The sequence below is a fragment of the Mus musculus genome, chromosome 14, assembly GCF_000001635.26.
Source record: "Mus musculus strain C57BL/6J chromosome 14, GRCm38.p6 C57BL/6J".
Taxonomy (NCBI): domain Eukaryota; kingdom Metazoa; phylum Chordata; class Mammalia; order Rodentia; family Muridae; genus Mus; species Mus musculus.
In genome coordinates this window covers 50,664,743-50,683,595 of record NC_000080.6, presented here as the reverse complement: position 1 = coordinate 50,683,595, position 18,853 = coordinate 50,664,743, and the positions used below count along the sequence as shown (strand labels likewise).

General features: G+C 41.7%; 1 protein-coding gene and 1 pseudogene across 1 annotated transcript; one reads left to right on the top strand and one right to left on the bottom strand.

Annotated features, from left to right (window-relative positions):
• The first annotated feature begins 1,950 nt into the window (after nucleotides 1-1,950).
• Nucleotides 1,951-2,905, top strand: Olfr747 (olfactory receptor 747). The gene has a single exon (NM_207156.2). The coding sequence runs from the start codon at nucleotides 1,964-1,966 to the stop codon at nucleotides 2,903-2,905; it is 942 nt and encodes a 313-aa protein (NP_997039.2). The 5' UTR covers nucleotides 1,951-1,963.
• Gm18762 (predicted gene, 18762) lies at nucleotides 11,362-13,208 on the bottom strand (annotated as a pseudogene).

Below are 18,853 nucleotides of genomic sequence, written 5' to 3'. Positions count from 1 at the left end.
ATCTCACACCAGTCAGAATGGCTAAGATCAAAAATTCAGTTGACAGCAGATGGTGTTGAGGATGTGGAGAAAGAGGAACACTCCTCCATTGTTGGTGGGATTGCAAGCTTGTACAACCACTCTGGAAATCAGTCTGGCGGTTCCTCTGAAAATTGGACATAGTACTACTGGAGGATCCTGCAATACCTCTCCTGGGCATATATCCAGAAGATGTCCCAACCGGTAAGAAGGACACATGCTCCACTATGTTCATAGCAGCCTTATTTATAATAGCCAGAAGCTGGAAAGAACGCGATGCCCCTCAACAGAGGAATGGATACTAAAAATGTGGTACATTTACACAATGGAGTACTACTCAGCTATTAAAAAGAATGAATTTATGAAATTCCTAGGCAAATGGTTGGACCTGGAGGGCATCATCCTGAGTGAGGTAACACAATCACAAAAGAACTCAAATGATATGTACTCACTGATAAGTGGATATTAGCCCAGAAACTTATTATACCTGAGATAAAAGACAATTTGTAAAACACATGAAACTCAAGAAGAATGAAGACCAAAGTGTGGACACTTTGCCCCTTCTTAGAATTGGAAACAATCACCCATGGAAGGAGTTACAGAGACAAAGTTTGGAGCTGAGACAAAAGGACGGACCATCTAGAGAATGCCATATCCAGGGATCCATCCCATAATTAGCCTCCAAATGATGACACCATTGCATACACTAGCAAGCGTTTGCTGAAAGGACCCTGATATAGCTGTCTCTTGTGAGACTAGGCCGGGGCCTAGCAAACACATAAGTGGATGCTCATAGCCAGCTATTGGATGGATCACAGGGCCCCCAATGGAGGAGCTAGAGAAAGTATCCCAGGAGGTAAAGAGATCTGCAACCCTGTAGGTGCAACAACATTATGAACTAACCAGTACCCCAGAGCTCTTGACTCTAGCTGCATATGTATCAAAAGATGGACTAGTAGGCCATCACTGGAAAGAGAGGTCCATTGGACACACAAACTTTATATGCCCCAGTACAGGGGAACGCCAGGGCCAAAAAGTGGGAATGGGTTGGTAGGGGAGTCGTGGGGAGGGTATGGGGGAGTTTTGGGATAGCATTGGAAATGTAATTGAGGAAAATACGTAGTAATAATAGAAAAAGAATTGGCAATCTGCAAATTCATCTGGAATAACAAAAGTTGCTTTTAAATGACAGCTATATGCTCATGAGGCATTTGAGGAATGCTATCACAGTTTATGATAATAGAGAAGAAAGAGCTTGTTAACATAGTCTTCGTTGTGGTTTGTGGAATCATAAACAAATAGCCCAAAAGTGTTAGCACATTTCATGAACTCAGAATTGTGTTTCATTAAGAACAATGAGGCTTACAAACCCAAGAAGGCTCAATGAGTAAATTTCTTAGATAGTGAAGTATGAGAAATACATGCAGATGATAGGGACTGTAAGGTGAAAAACCGTTTGAGCACCAGGGCCTAGCAGTGTTTATGTCATTGAAAATGACATAAAATTGTGTAGTGCAGAAGTAAAGGCACAAGATGACTATCTTCTTCCTGGCTCTAGACTTGGCTGGACTGATGCATTTCCTGAAAGGCCATAAATTCTCTAAGTGCTATAGCATACAGGTTAGTGTTGTGGAATCTTAATGTAGGGCTATTTGGGGTCATTTGTGTCTAGACAGTCAGTGTTATTCATCATAGCTATCTCTAATTACCTAGATCCCTTTTGACTCCTATCTCAGGAGGATCAAGAAGGAGAAAAGAAAGTTGTATCATTGGTGAAGAAACATAATGCAAACTAAGATAGAATTGGTTCCATCTGTTTTTAGAATATTCTTGTCTTTACTTGTAGAACTTATGTTTGACACTCATAAAGACCTTCAGATATGTTGAAAGTAAAGGAATTGGGGTTAAGCTCATGTCTTTTTCTCCCTTCAGATATTTAGATGCCATGAACAGATCAGTAGCACATGTAACTGAATTTGTTCTCTTGGGATTTCCTGGTTCCTGGAAGATACAGATTTTCCTCTTCGTGTTGTTTTTGGTGTTTTATGTCTTGACATTGTTGGGAAATGGAGCCATCATCTGTGCAGTAAGATGTGACTCACGTCTACATACCCCCATGTACTTCCTCCTGGGAAATTTTGCCTTCCTTGAAATCTGGTATGTTTCCTCCACTATTCCTAACATACTAGCCAACATTCTGTCTAAGACCAAGGCCATCTCATTTTCAGGGTGCTTCCTGCAGTTCTATTTCTTCTTTTCACTGGGTACAACTGAATGTCTCTTCCTGGCAGTAATGGCTTATGATAGGTACCTGGCCATTTGCCGCCCATTACATTACCCTACTATCATGACTAGGAGGCTGTGTTGCATTCTGGTATCCTCATGCTGGCTCATTGGATTTCTTGGGTACCCAATCCCTATCTTCTCCATTTCCCAGCTTCCCTTCTGTGGTTCTAATATCATTGATCACTTCCTCTGTGACATGGACCCATTGATGGCTTTGTCCTGTGCCCCAGCTCCTATTACTGAATTTATTTTTTATGCCCAAAGTTCCTTTGTCCTCTTTTTCACTATTGCATACATTCTTCGGTCCTATATTTTGTTGCTCAAGGCTATTTTTCAGGTTCCTTCTGCAGCTGGCCGACGAAAGGCCTTCTCTACCTGTGGTTCCCATTTAGTTGTGGTGTCACTCTTCTATGGGACAGTAATGATAATGTACATGAGTCCTACATATGGCATTTCAACTTTGATGCAGAAGATCCTTACACTTGTATACTCTGTAATGACTCCTCTCTTTAATCCTCTGATTTATAGCCTTCGTAACAAGGACATGAAACTTGCTCTGAGGAAAGTTCTGTTAGGAATGAGAATTGTCAAAAATATATGAGTCAAAGCTGTGTCATACTTACATATTCTAATAAATAACAAACTGGAGATGTATCAAGATGTATTATTAATTCATTCAGTTGTCTTTACTCTTTGTTCTATGTTTTTGAGACACTGTCTCATGTGGCCCTGGCTAGCCTCAAACTCACTCTGTAGCCAAGGATGACCTTGTAGAGACTTGATTCCCCTACCTCCATATTTCAAATACCAGGATTTCAGCTGTGTACTACCATGCCAACCTTTGAATTTGATTTCCAGAAGCAGTGATTTTTTTCAAAGCCTAAATAAAATGTGATTCCTATGTGAGATGGTCTACTCAGGTACTCATGATTTTTCATTATACATTTCTTTCATTACTGTACCAAGACAATGAAGTTTGTTTGCTTATAGATGTGTTTAGATTAGTATTTTTAATTTAAGAACTAAAACTAGCCTTTTGGTTCCAACACAGACATTACATGTACTGGAAATAAAAAAGTTTTGGTTCAATTCAATTGTCAGAACTGGTAAAAGAGACATGATTAAAATCTCGACAAAAAGCTGAGAGAAGTGAAGCTTTTGTATGAGAATATGGACTTATCTACAGAGGACTACTAGAACCATTTCCATGTCTGGAGGATGGATTTTGTAGCAAAGTGGCTTGCTACAAACCTGATGACCTGGTGTCAAATCACAGCGCCCATGCAGTGAGAAGGAGAAATCTACTCCTACAATTTGTCCTTTCTCTTTTACCTGTGTGCAGTGGCATGTACTCCTCTAACATAGTTAATTACAAGATCCAATTTAAAAATACATTTTCTAAAATAAAATTTGTATTTATTAACACCTTAAATTGAAGTTTCTAAGAACTCTAAGGAGTTTGACATTAATACAGAGGTAAATGACATGAAAATGTGCCATTAACATGCTATTATGCACACAAAGGTCATTGAAAAAATCAAGGAGCCAGATGATGATCTAATAGTATCACCTGGATTTTAATCTAGTTTTATTATCTTCATTTTTCTTTTCATTTTTTTCATTATTTCATTTACAGTTATATAACACATTTTATTATGGTTTCCCTTTCTCCTTCTCCTCCCAGATCATCTTTACTTTCCAAATGAACCAACTCCATGCCTTCTTTCTCACTTTCTTTAGAAAGCAAACAAGAAAAAAAGTTAAAAAATAATTAAAAGAAAATGCATAAGAAACACCCTCCCATGCCTCAAATCACAAAATATAAAACCATAATATACAAGTAAAAGACAAGCAAGATAAAAAAGTCCAAATGAACCAAATATGATACAAAACTGTAGCAGTGAATTAGTTAAACTGCTTTGCCTCCTGGTGGGCTGCACCTGCCCACGTGCTCTCTGGATTCATGAATGAAAGACATACACACCAGCTAATTTTGATATACCTTGGCTCACTCAATGACTGGGAATTTATTTTTTTAATCTATTTTAGATATTTTCTTCATTTACATTTCAAATGCTATCCCCAAAGACCCCTATACACTCCCCCTTGCCCTGCTCCCCAACCCACCCAACTCCCACTTCCTGATCCTGGCATTCCCCTGTACTGGGGCATATGATCTTCGAAAAACCAAGGGCCTCTCCTCCCATTGATGACCGACTAAGCCATCCTCTGCTACATATGCAATTAGAGACACATCTCTGGGGGAGGGGTTACTGGTTAGTTCATATTGTTGTTCCTCCTATAGGGTTGCAGACTCCTTTAGCTCTTTGGGTACTTTCTCTAGCTCCTTCATAAGGGGCCCTGTTCCATCCAATAGATGACTGTGAGCATTCACTTCCATATTTGCCAGGCACTGGTATAGCCTCACAAGGGAGTTATATCAGGGTCTTGTCACCAAAATCTTTCTGGCATATGCAATTGTGTCTGGGTTTGTTGGTTGTATATGGGATGTGTCTCCCGGTGGGGCAGTCTCTGGATGGTCCTTTCTTCTGTCTCAGCTCCACACTTTGTAACTCCTTCCATAGGTATTTTGTTCCCCATTCCAAGAAGGAGCAAAGTATGTGGTCTTCCTTCTTCTTGAGTTTCATGTATTTTGCAAATTGTATCTTTGATATCCTACGTTTCTGTGCTAATATCTGCTTATCAGTGAGTGCATATCATGTGTGTTCTTTTGTGATTGGGTTACCTCACTCAGGATGATATCCTCCAGGTCCATCCATTTGCCCAAGAATTTCATGAATTCATGTTTTTAAAATTGCTGAGTAGTACTCCATTGTGTAAATGTACCACATTTTCTGTATCAATTCCTCTGTTGAGGGACATCTGGGTTCTTTCCAGCTTTTGGCTATTATAAATAAGGCTGCTATGAACATAGTAGAGCATGTGTCCTTATTACCAGTTGGAACGTCTTTTGGGTATATGCCCAGGAGATGTATTGCTGGATCTTCCGGTAGTACTATGTCCAATTTTCAGAGTGGTTGTATCAGTTAGCAATCCCACCAGCAATGTAGGAGTGTTCCTCTTTCTCCACATCCTCAACACCATCTGCTGTCACCTGAATTTTTGATCTTAGCCATTCTGACTGGTGTGAGGTGGAATCTCAGGGTTGTTTTAATTTGCATTTCCCTGATGATTATGGATATTGAACGTTTTTTCAGGTGCTTCTCAGCCATTTGGTATTCCTCAGTTAAGAATTCTTTGTTTAGCTCTGTACCCTATTTTTTATTTTATTTTATTTTATTTTTTTAAATTATTTATATTTTTATTAGGTATTTTCCTCATTTACATTTCCAATGCTATCCCAAAAGTCCCCCATGCCCTCCCCCCACTCCCCCCCGACTTTTTGGCCCTGGCATTCCCCTGTACTGGGGCATATAAAGTTTGCAAGTCCAATGGGCGTCTCTCTCCAGTGATGGCTGACTAGGCCATCTTTTGATACATATGCAGCTAGAATCAAGAGCTCCGGGGTACTGGTTAGTTCATAGTGTTGTTCCGCCTATAGGGTTGCAGATCCCTTTAGCTCCTTGGGTAATTTCTCTAGCTCCTCCATTGGGGGCCCTGTGGTCCATCCAATAGCTGACTGTGAGCATCCACTTATGTGTTTGCTAGGCCCCGGAGTCCATCTTCTTGAGTTCTTTATATATATTGGATATTAGTCCCCTATCTGATTTAGGATTGGTAAAGATCCTTTCCCAATCTGTTGGTAGACTTTTTGTCTTATTGATGGTGTCTTTTGCCTTACAGAAGCTTTGTAATTTTATGAGTTCCCATTGTTCAATTCCTTTTTTTTTTTTTGCTTTTTTTTCCCATTTTTTATTAGGTATTTAGCTCATTTACATTTCCAATTGTTCAATTCTTGATCTTACCCTACAAGCCATTGCTGTTCTGTTCAGGATTTTTTCCTCTGTGCCTATATCTTCGAAGCTTTCCCCCACTTTCTCCTCTATAAGTTTCTGGTTTTATGTGGACTTCCTTGGTCCACTTAGTCTTGAGCTTAGTACAAGGAGATAAGAATGAATCAATTTCCTTTCTTCTACATGATAACCACCAGTTGCGTCAATAACATTTGTTGAAAATTCTGTCTTTTTTCCACTGGATGGTTTTAGCTTCCTTGTCAAAGATCAAGTGACCACAGATATGTGGGTTCATTTCTGGGTCTTCAATTCTATTTCATTGGTCTACCTCTCTGTTGCTGTACCAGTACAGCAGTTTTTATCACAATTGCTCTGTATGACTGGAAATTTCTAAGCCTCCCTGAAGCTAGCAAATACTTCCCTCTGGTATTCCTGAGTTCATATCTTTTAAAAATCTATATTCTTCTTTGCTACCGCAGACCCAATATTCTTACATGCTGGAAGGCCTTTAATTTTCATCTTTCTGCTTCCTGCCATGGTGATTCTTTGTCTCTCCCTCTCCCTTGGTCCCTTGCCCTTAGAATCTCAAAGTCCCTCTCTGTATTCCTTACCACCCACTGACTCTATTGCAATTATTTATTATCAATTGAAGCCAGCTGGGGGCAAGTATCCCCAGGTCTTAAATCATGGCTTCTGGGAACCAAAATAAGACAAATGGAAAGAATTCTCATTACAAATCAACCAAACAAAACCCAAATCCCAAAAACCAAAAAAAAAAAAAAATTAGAAATCAACCATCCGACCAAGAACAAAAAACAACAAACAAACAAACAAACAAAAACTGTAGAAAAACAGCATAGCATCTATTTTCTGTTGGCCACCTACTACTAAACACGAGGCCTATGTTATGTTTATATACCCAGTGAGACTCCAGTGTACAAAACTAATTTTTCCTTTGTATGCAGTTGTCAATTGGAGATAACTTATTGGTTCGAGATGGGAGCTCCTTTCCCCTTCCCCCTCTTAGCACTGGGACCACACCTGGCTTGAATCTATGTAGGCCTTATGCATGCTGCCACAGTTGCTGTGAATTCATATGTATACCAGTTGTTGTATCTTAAAGACACTGTTTCCTTGGTGTCATCCATCCCCTCTGGCTCTTATAGTCTTTTTGCCTCCTCTTGAGCATGGTTCCTTGAGTTCCAAGGGGAGGGATTTCATGAGGAAGTCCCAGGATTTTATGTTTGAATACTTGTTTCTGCAGCTGGTGGAACTGTTTAGGAGGGATTAGGAGCTGTTGACTTTTGGAAAAGTTATGTCTCTGGGGTATGTATGGCTTTGAGGTTTTGAAAGACTCATGCCATTCCTAGTATGACATGTCTCCTTCTTATAGTAGAGGTGTAAGCTCTTAGCTGTTGTGGTGGTTTGAATATGCTTGGCCCATGGGAAGTGGTAGTATTGGAGGTGTGGCATTGTTAGAAGTGGTGGTGTGGCCTTGTTAGAGGAAGTGTATCAATGTGGGGTTGGGCTCAGGCTCTATGCTCAGACTCCTCCCAATGTGGAAGAGTCCTGTCTTAGCTGCCTGAGGAAGAGAACCTCTTCCTGGCTGCCTCTGAAAGCCAGTCTCCTTCTGCCTGCCTTTGAATCAAGATGTAGAACTTTTAGACCCTTCTTCAGTACCATGTCTGCTTGTACACAGCCATGCTTTCCATCATGATGGTAATGGACTGAACCTTTGCAACTATAAGCCAGCCCAATTAAATGTTTGCCTGTATAAGATTGCCTTAGTCATTGATGGTGTCTCTTCACAGCAAGAAAACTCTAAGTAAGTTCCTGCAACTGTACCTTAGCACTGTCATTATGTGCTCTAACCCTGTGGAGACATAAGACAAATTAAACACTTACTTTTATACATTGCTATGGTCAGGGCACTTTTTTCTCAACAATGGAAAAGTAACTAATTGCAGCCAACCATTGGACTGAGGTCAGGGACCCCAATGGAGGAGTTAGGGGAAGGACTGAAGGAGATGAAGGGGCTTGCAACTCCATAGGAAGAGCAACAATATCAACCAACCAGATCGCCCAGAGCTCCCAGGGACTAAACCGCCAACCAAAGAGGGACCCATGGCTCCAGTTACATATGTAGCAGAGGATGACCTTGTCAGGCATAAAGGGGAGGGTGTCCTGTCCAGCAGGACCTAGTTATTCCATGGGTTGAGGAGGACTGAGGCCTGCAAGAGAAGCGGGCAGAGAAAGGGAGCGAGACCAAGCAAAGAGTTGTCAAGGTCTGTTTAATGAAGCCTAGAAGCCTGATTATAAGCACACAGTGAGAGAAAATAGGGAGGGGTTGAGGGGGCATAATAAAATACAGAGAAAGGGATGGACATCTGGGGTGAATGCTGATTACAGGCTTCTTGTAGCTTATCTTGGAATGTCGGTCCCCTAACAGTCCCGGGCGGCCTTCAAACATCCTGCAGTTTATCTTGGAGTGCCTGTCCTGACTAAACAGTCCCTGGCACCAAATGGAGACATGGAGGAGGAGGTGAAGCTGCCTTAATCTAAGCAGTTCTAGGCGCCAAGTGGAGACATGAAAGAGGGAGTGAAGCTGGCAGTCTCCCAGCTTCACTGGAGCACCAGGTGCAGACAATGATGGAGGGGGTGACATAATTCCCTTCAAAGGGTCAGCCAGATCTTTAGGGTGAGAGTTACTGGCAGGACCTAGTTTCCCACAGTTTGGTCTCTCACATCTTCCCCTTTTTTCTTTATTAAAGTTGGAGGGTGGCCACGAAAAGAGGGTCGGTGAAGCACTTGTCTTAGGCCTTTTTCGTGGTCCACATCCAATACCACAATAGCTAGGCCTTTTCAGGTCCTAGGTGGGCAAGGCCCCTGTCTTAGGCTATGTGAGTTGCCTCCACTTCTGGCATCACGTCTTATTCCAATGACTTGATCAGGTAGTCATGATGGGCACCTAGGCAGTGGACTCACAATAATCCTGTCATTGGGTAACCTTGCAGCCAATAGGCAGTGTGCATCTGGCTCGTGGCACCACAAGATCCCGTCATTGGTAACTCCACAGCTTATGGACCTCAGCCACTATAAGATCCGGAGGTCACCCCATCCATCATTGCTGTTTCCACAGCTTATGCAACCAAGAAGGCTCTGTTTCTGCAGCAAGGGTGGAGAACTGAAGGCCAACGGCTGCCCTCTCTGCATCATCGGATAAGAGGTCTTCAGCTGAGTCTCTGGTGTCTAGTCGATGGTAGTAGATTGCAACTGTTTTGTTTAATGCAGAATCAATCTGTGACTTAATAAAACTGGTTAGTCTGTTGAAAGCCCAAGGGCCAAATGACAAAAGCAACAGAATGGCCACGAAGGGTCCCAAAAGGATAGGAAGCAAGGTTGAGAGCCAGGGTTTGATTTCACACTTCAAACAGGGGCAAGGGAGGGGGAAGCATTTGGGGTCCCAAAAGACAGAGACCAATACCAGATATTTGTCCAAGAGTCAGCCCTTCTATAGACTCCAGATGTCATCTCAGAAAGGAAGTATCATTGGTGGCAATCACCTCTCCAAAAAGGGCTATTCCTTCATAAAAAGGAGGCTAGGACGAATAACAAATTTAACAATCCCTAGCAAGGGTAGAATTGGCCTCATGAATGGTTTGTAGCGAGGCATTAACCATGGTAACAATAAGTTCTGCCGTACATAACTATAATAAGAATTCTAAACTTACGTTGTTAAGCTTGCCCTGAGATTTCTTTTATTTATTTATTTATTTATTTATTTATTTATTTATTTATTTTTAAAAAGCATTCCTGTTTTATTATCCTAAAATAAAAAGCTATCATCAGTCAGCAATAGAAAATCGCAAATAAAAAGTTTAATTTCAGAATCCAAGTTTGTCATTTATAAATACACTAAAGCAAAGTCCAGGCAAACTCAGACCGAGCCCACATACAGTATTTCAACACAACATTTGTTTTCTAAAAGATCAGAGGCAATGAGTGATTTGTTTCACCCATAATATTTAACTGATTTGAAATGAGAAAATGAAAACCTTTTTTTTTTTTTTTAGACATAAACAAAAACTTTGGAGTCTGGTAAAGAGTCTGATAGCTGATACTTTATGTTGGTATCCTTGGGATTCTATAATGTCCCAATGATGGTTGAGGCTTCCCTATCATAGGAAAAAAAAATCTAAATGCCTAAGGCTTTTCTCATGACTGCAATAAACAAGCGCTTTCCCTGTCAACAAGCTACCTCCTCAAAGTAGAATCTGAGTGATATTTGGTCAAACTGAGGGGTCAGTGCATACTTCTTATGAGATAGCTTTATTGTATAGAGATGCAAAAAGTAAATCAGAGGCATGGAGATTGGATCAGCAGGCCATCTGTTGTAAACGTGTCATATTATGCACTGGTGAAGTCCTAAGCATGACTTTAAAACCTGGATCCAATTTCAAGGGGCTCATGATAAGCGGGATATCTCTGAGATAACTGACCGTGTAAAACCTGAATGCAACACCTGACATGGAACCGTTCTCATGACCAATTAGCCATGTGATTGACACTCCATGGTATGCCCAAGTTCAGTTTTGTTTTCAAATGCCTTGTTCTGTAAACAGCTTCCAGAATATTCTCTCTAGGACATACTTTTGGAGCCTGTGGTTAAGAACTGTTCAGTCAGGATGGCTTAACCTCCACCTCCTATTTACAGGTTTCATTTAACAGCCACAAAAGCTGTTTTGTTGCAATTAAAATATTTAATTAAAATACAGCACCTGATTTGTGGTTTTTACACAACTGAATAAAAACCCTACATAATAAAATTGTTTACATCTTCCTTTCATTCTAGTAAAACAGATTACTATCCCCTCAAAACAAAACAAAAAACCTTTATAGTTTTAAACCTGATCATCCTATTTCATAATTGCCAAGACTGTTTCTAGTGGGCTTCTGAAAACGTACCTTGACACCTGGCCTGAAGGAGGAGTAAGGCACATGTGGATATTATGGTGAGAACTGGCAGGTAGCCCCAGATGCCTGGTCTGGTGTCCCACATGGCCCTGCCAGGCAAGTCAGCCCTGGTACAATAGCTAGCACTCTGAAGCACGTTTCCAGTCTGGTGGCTCCCTCTCTGAGTTCAATACTGAAAGCATATTAAAGGAAGATTCACTTTTAAAAAGATGAGCTTTTCAAAATGCTCCATCATGAGCCTGGGATGGCCAAAACTGCTAGCATTCATTGGCGTGCTGAACAGCTTTTTTTGAGGGGACTGTACTTGGGGGACAGCCCAGAAATCAGACTGCTAAGGTAGACAGCCCAGGCCACGATGACTGCTTTAGGTTCCAGTAGGTAAGTGGGTCACAGCTGTGTTCCAGCACCTCTTCCTCCAAATCTGCAAGCACCATGTCTTCAGGTAGCTTCTCTCTCTGATCTCTCTTTATCGGTGCAAGTGACCACAGGTTCTCCTCTGTGCCAGTGTCTTTAAGTGGGGACCCTGAGTCACAGCCATTGGAGGTGGCAGTGTCCTCTGAGGTAGAATTCAGTATTTCTAGCTCCCTGATTAAGTCTTGCCTGTACTGCTCTGCCTCCTCCTCTGTGAACAGGGAAGCTTTGTAGCGAGGGTCCAGCAGTGTGGCAAAGATGTACCTGGGGTCATGGAGGGTGGCAGACAGGCGGCTTGCCATGGCTTCCTTCAGGGACTTAAGCATGGTGTCAATGCCCATGGTCTCCCCAAACAGCATCTCCACTTTTCTGCTGAGGATGTGGATCATGGGGATGACCTGGCTCAGTGTAGACATGTGGGCACTCATCTCTCGGCTTGCAGCATCAAATGGTCTCAGCACATGGCACACAGACTGCATGACCTCCCACTGGTCACAGCTGATCAATTCTCTGAAGTTACACTCAATGGATACCTCGTTAACTGCCCTCTTCTGCTCAATCAGACGTTCAAGCATGTGGAACGATGTGCTCCACTTAGATGGTACATCCTGGATCAGCTGGTGCTGTGGCAGCTCGTACTCTTTCTGCAGTTCTGCTAACTTCTCTTTTGCTCTGGGTGACCGATGGACCTGCTCACACAGCTTCCGGGCAGTACTCAGTAAGTTTTGCACCATCCTCTGGCTCTTGATAGCCTCGCTCACAATCAGATTCACTGTGTGACTGAAGCAGTGCACACTTGAGTGTTCACCCTCACTCAGCATCTTCCCTATGCTTGGATTGTCAGTGACAGTGATGTCAATCTGAAGGCCAATGGAAGTCACCCAGGCTTCCCACCAACACTCCAGCTGCTTCTGAATGCTATGTCCACTATAGTCACAGTCAATTTGTGAGACATCTAAAAGTGCTGAGCAATGGTGGTCCTCACAATGTGGTCGGACAGCGGATGCAAAGGTGACCCAGTGAGCTGTAAGGGTCAGGTATTCACGAGTCTGGCTACTCATCCATATTCCAGAGGTGAAGTGAACCACACCACTCTCAGCTTCCTTCAGATGTGACATAATTATCTGTTTCATATTGTCATACATACCTGGGATAGCTGTTCTAGAGAAGTAGGAAGGGGAGGGTAAAGAGTACTGAGGTTTCAAGTATTTGAGCATCCTGTTAAAGCCAACATTGTCTACAGGGGAGTATGGCTGAAGGTCAAGTGCAATCATTTCAGCTATGAGACTTGTGATTTTTTGGGCAACTGGATGAGAGTAATAGAACTTCTCTGTGGCGTCACGGAAAGAGGAAGACCCTGAGAGCTCTATGCCCAGAGGCCTCCGGATGCCTGGAGATTGGGGCAGAGAGGCCTCTGAGACATCATTCTTGAGTACATGGCCATGGAACCGCTGCAGATGTCTCAGGAGACAGCTGATGCCCAGGTTGGTGGGTTTCTTGCCCCTGCTGATGGTCCGGCCACAGTGCAGGCACACCACCTTTGTTGAGTCTGCTGAACAAATAGAAAAGTGATTTCCACAGCTTTGAGGCCTTCTTTTTTTTTTTTTTTCCAGAAACATGTGTATATATTGGCTCATGATCTTTTTTTTTTTTTAATTAGGTATTTTCCTCGTTTACATTTGCAATGCTATCCCAAATGTCCCCCATACCCACCCCCCAATCCCCTACCCACCCACTCCCCCTTTTTGGCCCTGGCGTTCCCCTGTACTGGGGAATATAAAGTTTGCAAGTCCAATGGGCCTCTCTTTGCAGTGATGGCCGAATGGCCATCTTTTGATACATATGCAGCTAAAGACAAGAGCTCCCGGGTACTGGTTAGTTCATATTGTTGTTCCACCTATAGGGTTGCAGTTCCCTTTAGCTCCTTGGGTAATTTCTCTAGCTCCTCCATTGGGGGCTGTGTGACCCATCTAATAGCTGACTGTGAGCATCTACTTATGTGTTTGCTAGGCCCCGACATAGTCTCACAAGAGAGAGCTATATCTGGGTCCTTTCAGCAAAATCTTGCTAGTGTATGCAATAGTGTCAGCATTTGGAAGCTGATTATGGGTTGGATCCCTGCATATGGCAATCACTAGATAGTCCATCCTTTTGTCACAGCTCCAAATTTTGTCTCTGTAAATCCTTCCATGGGTGTTTTGTTCCCATTTCTAAGAAAGGGTAAAGTGTCCACACTTTGGTCTTCATTCTTCTTGAATTTCATGCGTTTGGCAAGTTATATCTTATATCTTGGGTATCCTAAGTTTCTGGGCTAATATCCACTTATCAGTGAGTACATATTGTGCGAGTTCCTTTGTGATTGGGTTACTTCACTCAGGATGATACCCTCCAGGTCCATCCATTTGCCTAGGAATTTCATAAATTCATTTTTTTAACAGCTGAGTAGTATTCCATTGTGTAAATGTACCACATATTCTGTATCCATTCCTCTGTTGAGGGGCATCTGGGTTCTTTCCAGCTTCTGGCTATTATAAACAAGGCTGCTATGAACATAGTGGAGCATGTGTTCTTCTTACCGGTTGGGACATCTTCTGGATATATGCCCAGGAGAGGTATTGCAGGATCCTCCATTAGTACTATGTCCAATTTTCAGAGGAACCGCCAGACGGATTTCCAGAGTGGTTGTACAAGCTTGCAATCCCACCAACAATGGAGGAGTGTTCCCCTTTCTCCATATCCTTGCCAGCATCTGCTGTCACTTGAGTTTTTGATCTTAGCCATTCTGACTGGAGTGAAGTGGAATCTCAGTGTTGTTTTGATTTGCATTTCCCTGATGATTAAGGATGTTGAACATTTTTTCAGGTGCTTCTCTGCCATTTGGTATTCCTCAGGTGAGAATTCTTTGTTCAGCTCTGAGCCCCATTTTTTAATGGGGTTATTTGATTTTCTGGCGTCCACCTTCTTGAGTTCTTTTATATATTGGATATTAGTCCCCTATCCGATTTGGGATAGGTAAAGATCCTTTCCCAATCTGTTGGTGGCCTTTTTGTCTTATTGACGGTGTCTTTTGCTTTACAGAAGCTTTGCAATTTTATGAGGTCCCATTTATTGATTCTTGATCTTACAGCACAAGCCATTGCTGTTCTATTCAGGAACTTTTCCCCTGTACCCATATCTTCGAGGCTTTTCCCTACTTTCTCCTCTATAAGTTTCAGTGTCTCTGGTTTTATGTGGAGTTCCTTAATCCACTTAGATTTGACCTTAGTACAAGGAGATAGAAATGGATCAATTCACATTCTTCTATATGATAACCGCCAGTTGTGCCAGCACCATTTGTTGAAAATACTGTCTTTTTTCCACTGGATGGTTTTAGCTCCCTTGTCAAAGATCAAGTGACCATAGGTGTGTGGATTCATCTCTGGGTCTTCAATTCTGTTCCATGGGTCTACATGTCTGTCACTATACCAGTACCATGCAGTTTTGATCACAATTGCTCTGTAGTACAGTTTTAGGTCTGGCATGGTGATTCCACCAGAGGTTCTTTTATCCTTGAGAAGAGTTTTTGCTATCCTCGGTTTTTTGTTATTCCAGATGAATCTGCCGATTGCCCTTTCTAATTTGTTGAAGAATTGAGTTGGAATTTTGATGGGGATTGCATTGAATCTGTAGATTGCTTTTGGCAAGATAGCCATTTTTACAATGTTGATCCTGCCAATCCATGAGCATGGGAGATCTTTCCATCTTCTGAGATCTTCTTTAATTTCTTTCTTTAGAGACTTAAAGTTCTTTTTTTTTCCATTTTTTATTAGGTATTTAGCTCATTTACATTTCCAATGCTATACCAAAAGTCCCCCATATCCACCCACCCCCACTCCCCTGCCCACCCACTCCCCCTTTTTGGCCCTGGTGTTCCCCTGTACTGGGGCATATAAAGTTTGCAAGTCCAATGGGCCTCTCTTTCCAGTGATGGCCGACTAGGCCATCTTTTGATATATATGCAGCTAGAGTCAAGAGCTCCGGGGTACTGGTTAGTTCATAATGTTGTTCCACCTATAGGGTTGCAGATCCCTTTAGCTCCTTGGCTACTTTCTCTAGCTCCTCCATTGGGAGCCCTGTGATCCATCCATTAGCTGACTGTGAGCATCCACTTCTGTGTTTGCTAGGCCTCAGCATAGTCTCACAAGAGACAGCTACATCTGGGTCCTTTCAATAAAATCTTGCTAGTGTATGCAATGGTGTCAGCGTTTGGATGCTGATTATGGGGTGGATCCCTGGATATGGCAGTCTCTACATGGTCCATCCATTCATCTCAGATCCAAACTTTGTCTCTGTAACTCCTTCCATGGGTGTTTTGTTCCCAAATCTAAGGAGGGGCATAGTGTCCACACTTCAGTCTTCATTTTTCTTGAGTTTCATGTGTTTAGGAAATTGTAACTTATATCTTGGGTATCCTAGGTTTTGGGCTAATATCCACTTATCAGTGAGTACATATTGTGTGAGTTCCTTTGTGAATGTGTTACCTCACTCAGGATGATGCCCTCCAGGTCCATCCATTTGGCTAGGAATTTCATAAATTCATTCTTTTTAATAGCTGAGTAGTACTCCATTGTGTAGATGTACCACATTTTCTGTATCCATTCCTCTGTTGAGGGGCATCTGGGTTCTTTCCAGCTTCTGGCTATTATAAATAAGGCTGCTATGAACATAGTGGAGCATGTGTCCTTCTTACCAGTTGGGGCATCTTCTGGATATATGCCCAGGAGAGGTATTGCTGGATCCTCCGGTAGTACTATGTCCAATTTTCTGAGGAACCGCCAGACGGATTTCCAGAGTTGTTGTACAAGCCTGCAATCCCACCAACAATGGAGGAGTGTTCCTCTTTCTCCACATCCTCGCCAGCATCTGCTGTCACCTGAATTTTTGATCTTAGACATTCTGACTGGTGTGAGGTGGAATCTCAGGGTTGTTTTGATTTGCATTTCCCTGATGATTAAGGATGTTGAACATTTTTTCAGGTGCTTCTCTGCCATTCGGTATTCCTCAGGTGAGAATTCTTTGTTCAGTTTTGAGCCCCATTTTTTAATGGGGTTGTTTGATTTTCTGAAGTCCACCTTCTTGAGTTCTTTATATATGTTGGATATTAGTCCCCTATCTGATTTAGGATAGGTAAAGATCCTTTCCCAATCTGTTGGTGGTCTCTTTGTCTTATTGACGGTGTCTTTTGCCTTGCAGAAACTTTGGAGTTTCATTAGGTCCCATTTGTCAATTCTCGATCTTACAGCACAAGCCATTGCTGTTCTGTTCAGGAATTTTTCCCCTGTGCCCATATCTTCAAGGCTTTTCCCCACTTTCTCCTCTATAAGTTTCAGTGTCTCTGGTTTTATGTGAAGTTCCTTGATCCACTTAGATTTGACCTTAGTACAAGGAGATAAGTATGGATCGATTCGCATTCTTCTACATGATAACAACCAGTTGTGCCAGCACCAATTGTTGAAAATGCTGTCTTTCTTCCACTGGATGGTTTTAGCTCCCTTGTCGAAGATCAAGTGACCATAGGTGTGTGGGTTCATTTCTGGGTCTTCAATTCTATTCCATTGGTCTACTTGTCTGTCTCTATACCAGTACCATGCAGTTTTTATCACAATTGCCCTGTAGTAAAGCTTTAGGTCAGGCATGGTGATTCCACCAGAGGTTCTTTTATCCTTGAGAATAGTTTTTGCTATCCTAGGTTTTTTGTTATTCCAGATGAATTTGCAAATTGCTCCTTCTAATTCGTTGAAGAATTGAGTTGGAATTTGGATGGGAATTGCATTGAATCTGTAGATTGCTTTTGGCAAGATAGCCATTTTTACAATGTTGATCCTGCCAATCCATGAGCATGGGAGATCTTTCCATCTTCTGAGATCTTCTTTAATTTCTTTCTTCAGAGACTTGAAGTTTTTATCATACAGATCTTTTACTTCCTTAGTTAGAGTCACGCCGAGATATTTTATATTATTTGTGACTATTGAGAAGGGTGTTGTTTCCCTAATTTCTTTTTCAGCCTGTTTATTCTTTGTGTAGAGAAAGGCCATTGACTTGTTTGAGTTAATTTTATATCCAGCTACTTCACCAAAGCTGTTTATCAGGTTTAGGAGTTCTCTGGTGGAATTTTTAGGGTCACTTATATATACTATCATATCATCTGCAAAAAGTGATATTTTGACTTCCTCTTTTCCAATGTGTATCCCCTTGATCTCCTTTTGTTGTCGAATTGCTCTGGCTAATACTTCAAGTACTATGTTGAAAAGGTAGGGAGAAAGTGGGCAGCCTTGTCCAGTCCCTGATTTTAGTGGGATTGCTTCCAGCTTCTCTCCATTTACTTTGATGTTGGCTACTGGTTTGCTGTAGATTGCTTTTATTGTGTTTAGGTATGGGCCTTGAATTCCTGATCTTTCCAAAACTTTTATCATGAATGGGTGTTGGATCTTGTCAAATGCTTTTTCTGCATCTAACGAGATGATCATGTGGTTTTTGTCTTTGAGTTTGTTTATATAATGGATTACATTGATGGATTTTCGTATATTAAACCATCCCTGCATCCCTGGAATAAAACCTACTTGGTCAGGATGGATGATTTCTTTAATGTGTTCTTGGATTCGGTTAGCGAGAATTTTATTAAGGATTTTTGCATCGATATTCATAAGAGAAATTGTTCTGAAGTTCTCTATCTTTGTTGGATCTTTCTGTGGTTTAGGTATCAGAGTAATAGTGGCTTCATAAAATGAGTTGGGTAGAGTACCTTCTACTTCTATCTTGTGAAATAGTTTGTGCAGAACTGGAATTAGATCTTCTTTGAAGGTCTGATAGAACTCTGCACTAAACCCATCTGGTCCTGGGCTTTTTTTGGCTGGGAGACTATTAATAACTGCTTCTATTTCTTTAGGGGATATGGGACTGTTTAGAAGGTCAACTTGATCCTGATTCAACTTTGGTACCTGGTATCTGTCCAGAAATTTGTCCATTTCGTCCAGGTTTTCCAGTTTTGTTGAGTATAAGCTTTTGTAGAAGGATCTGATGGTGTTTTGGATTTCTTCAGGATCTGTTGTTATGTCTCCCTTTTCATTTCTGATTTTGTTGATTAGGATTTTGTCCCTTTGCCCTCTAGTGAGTCTAGCTAAGGGTTTATCTATCTTGTTGATTTTCTCAAAGAACCAACTCCTCGTTTGGTTAATTCTTTGAATAGTTCTTCTTGTTTCCACTTGGTTAAT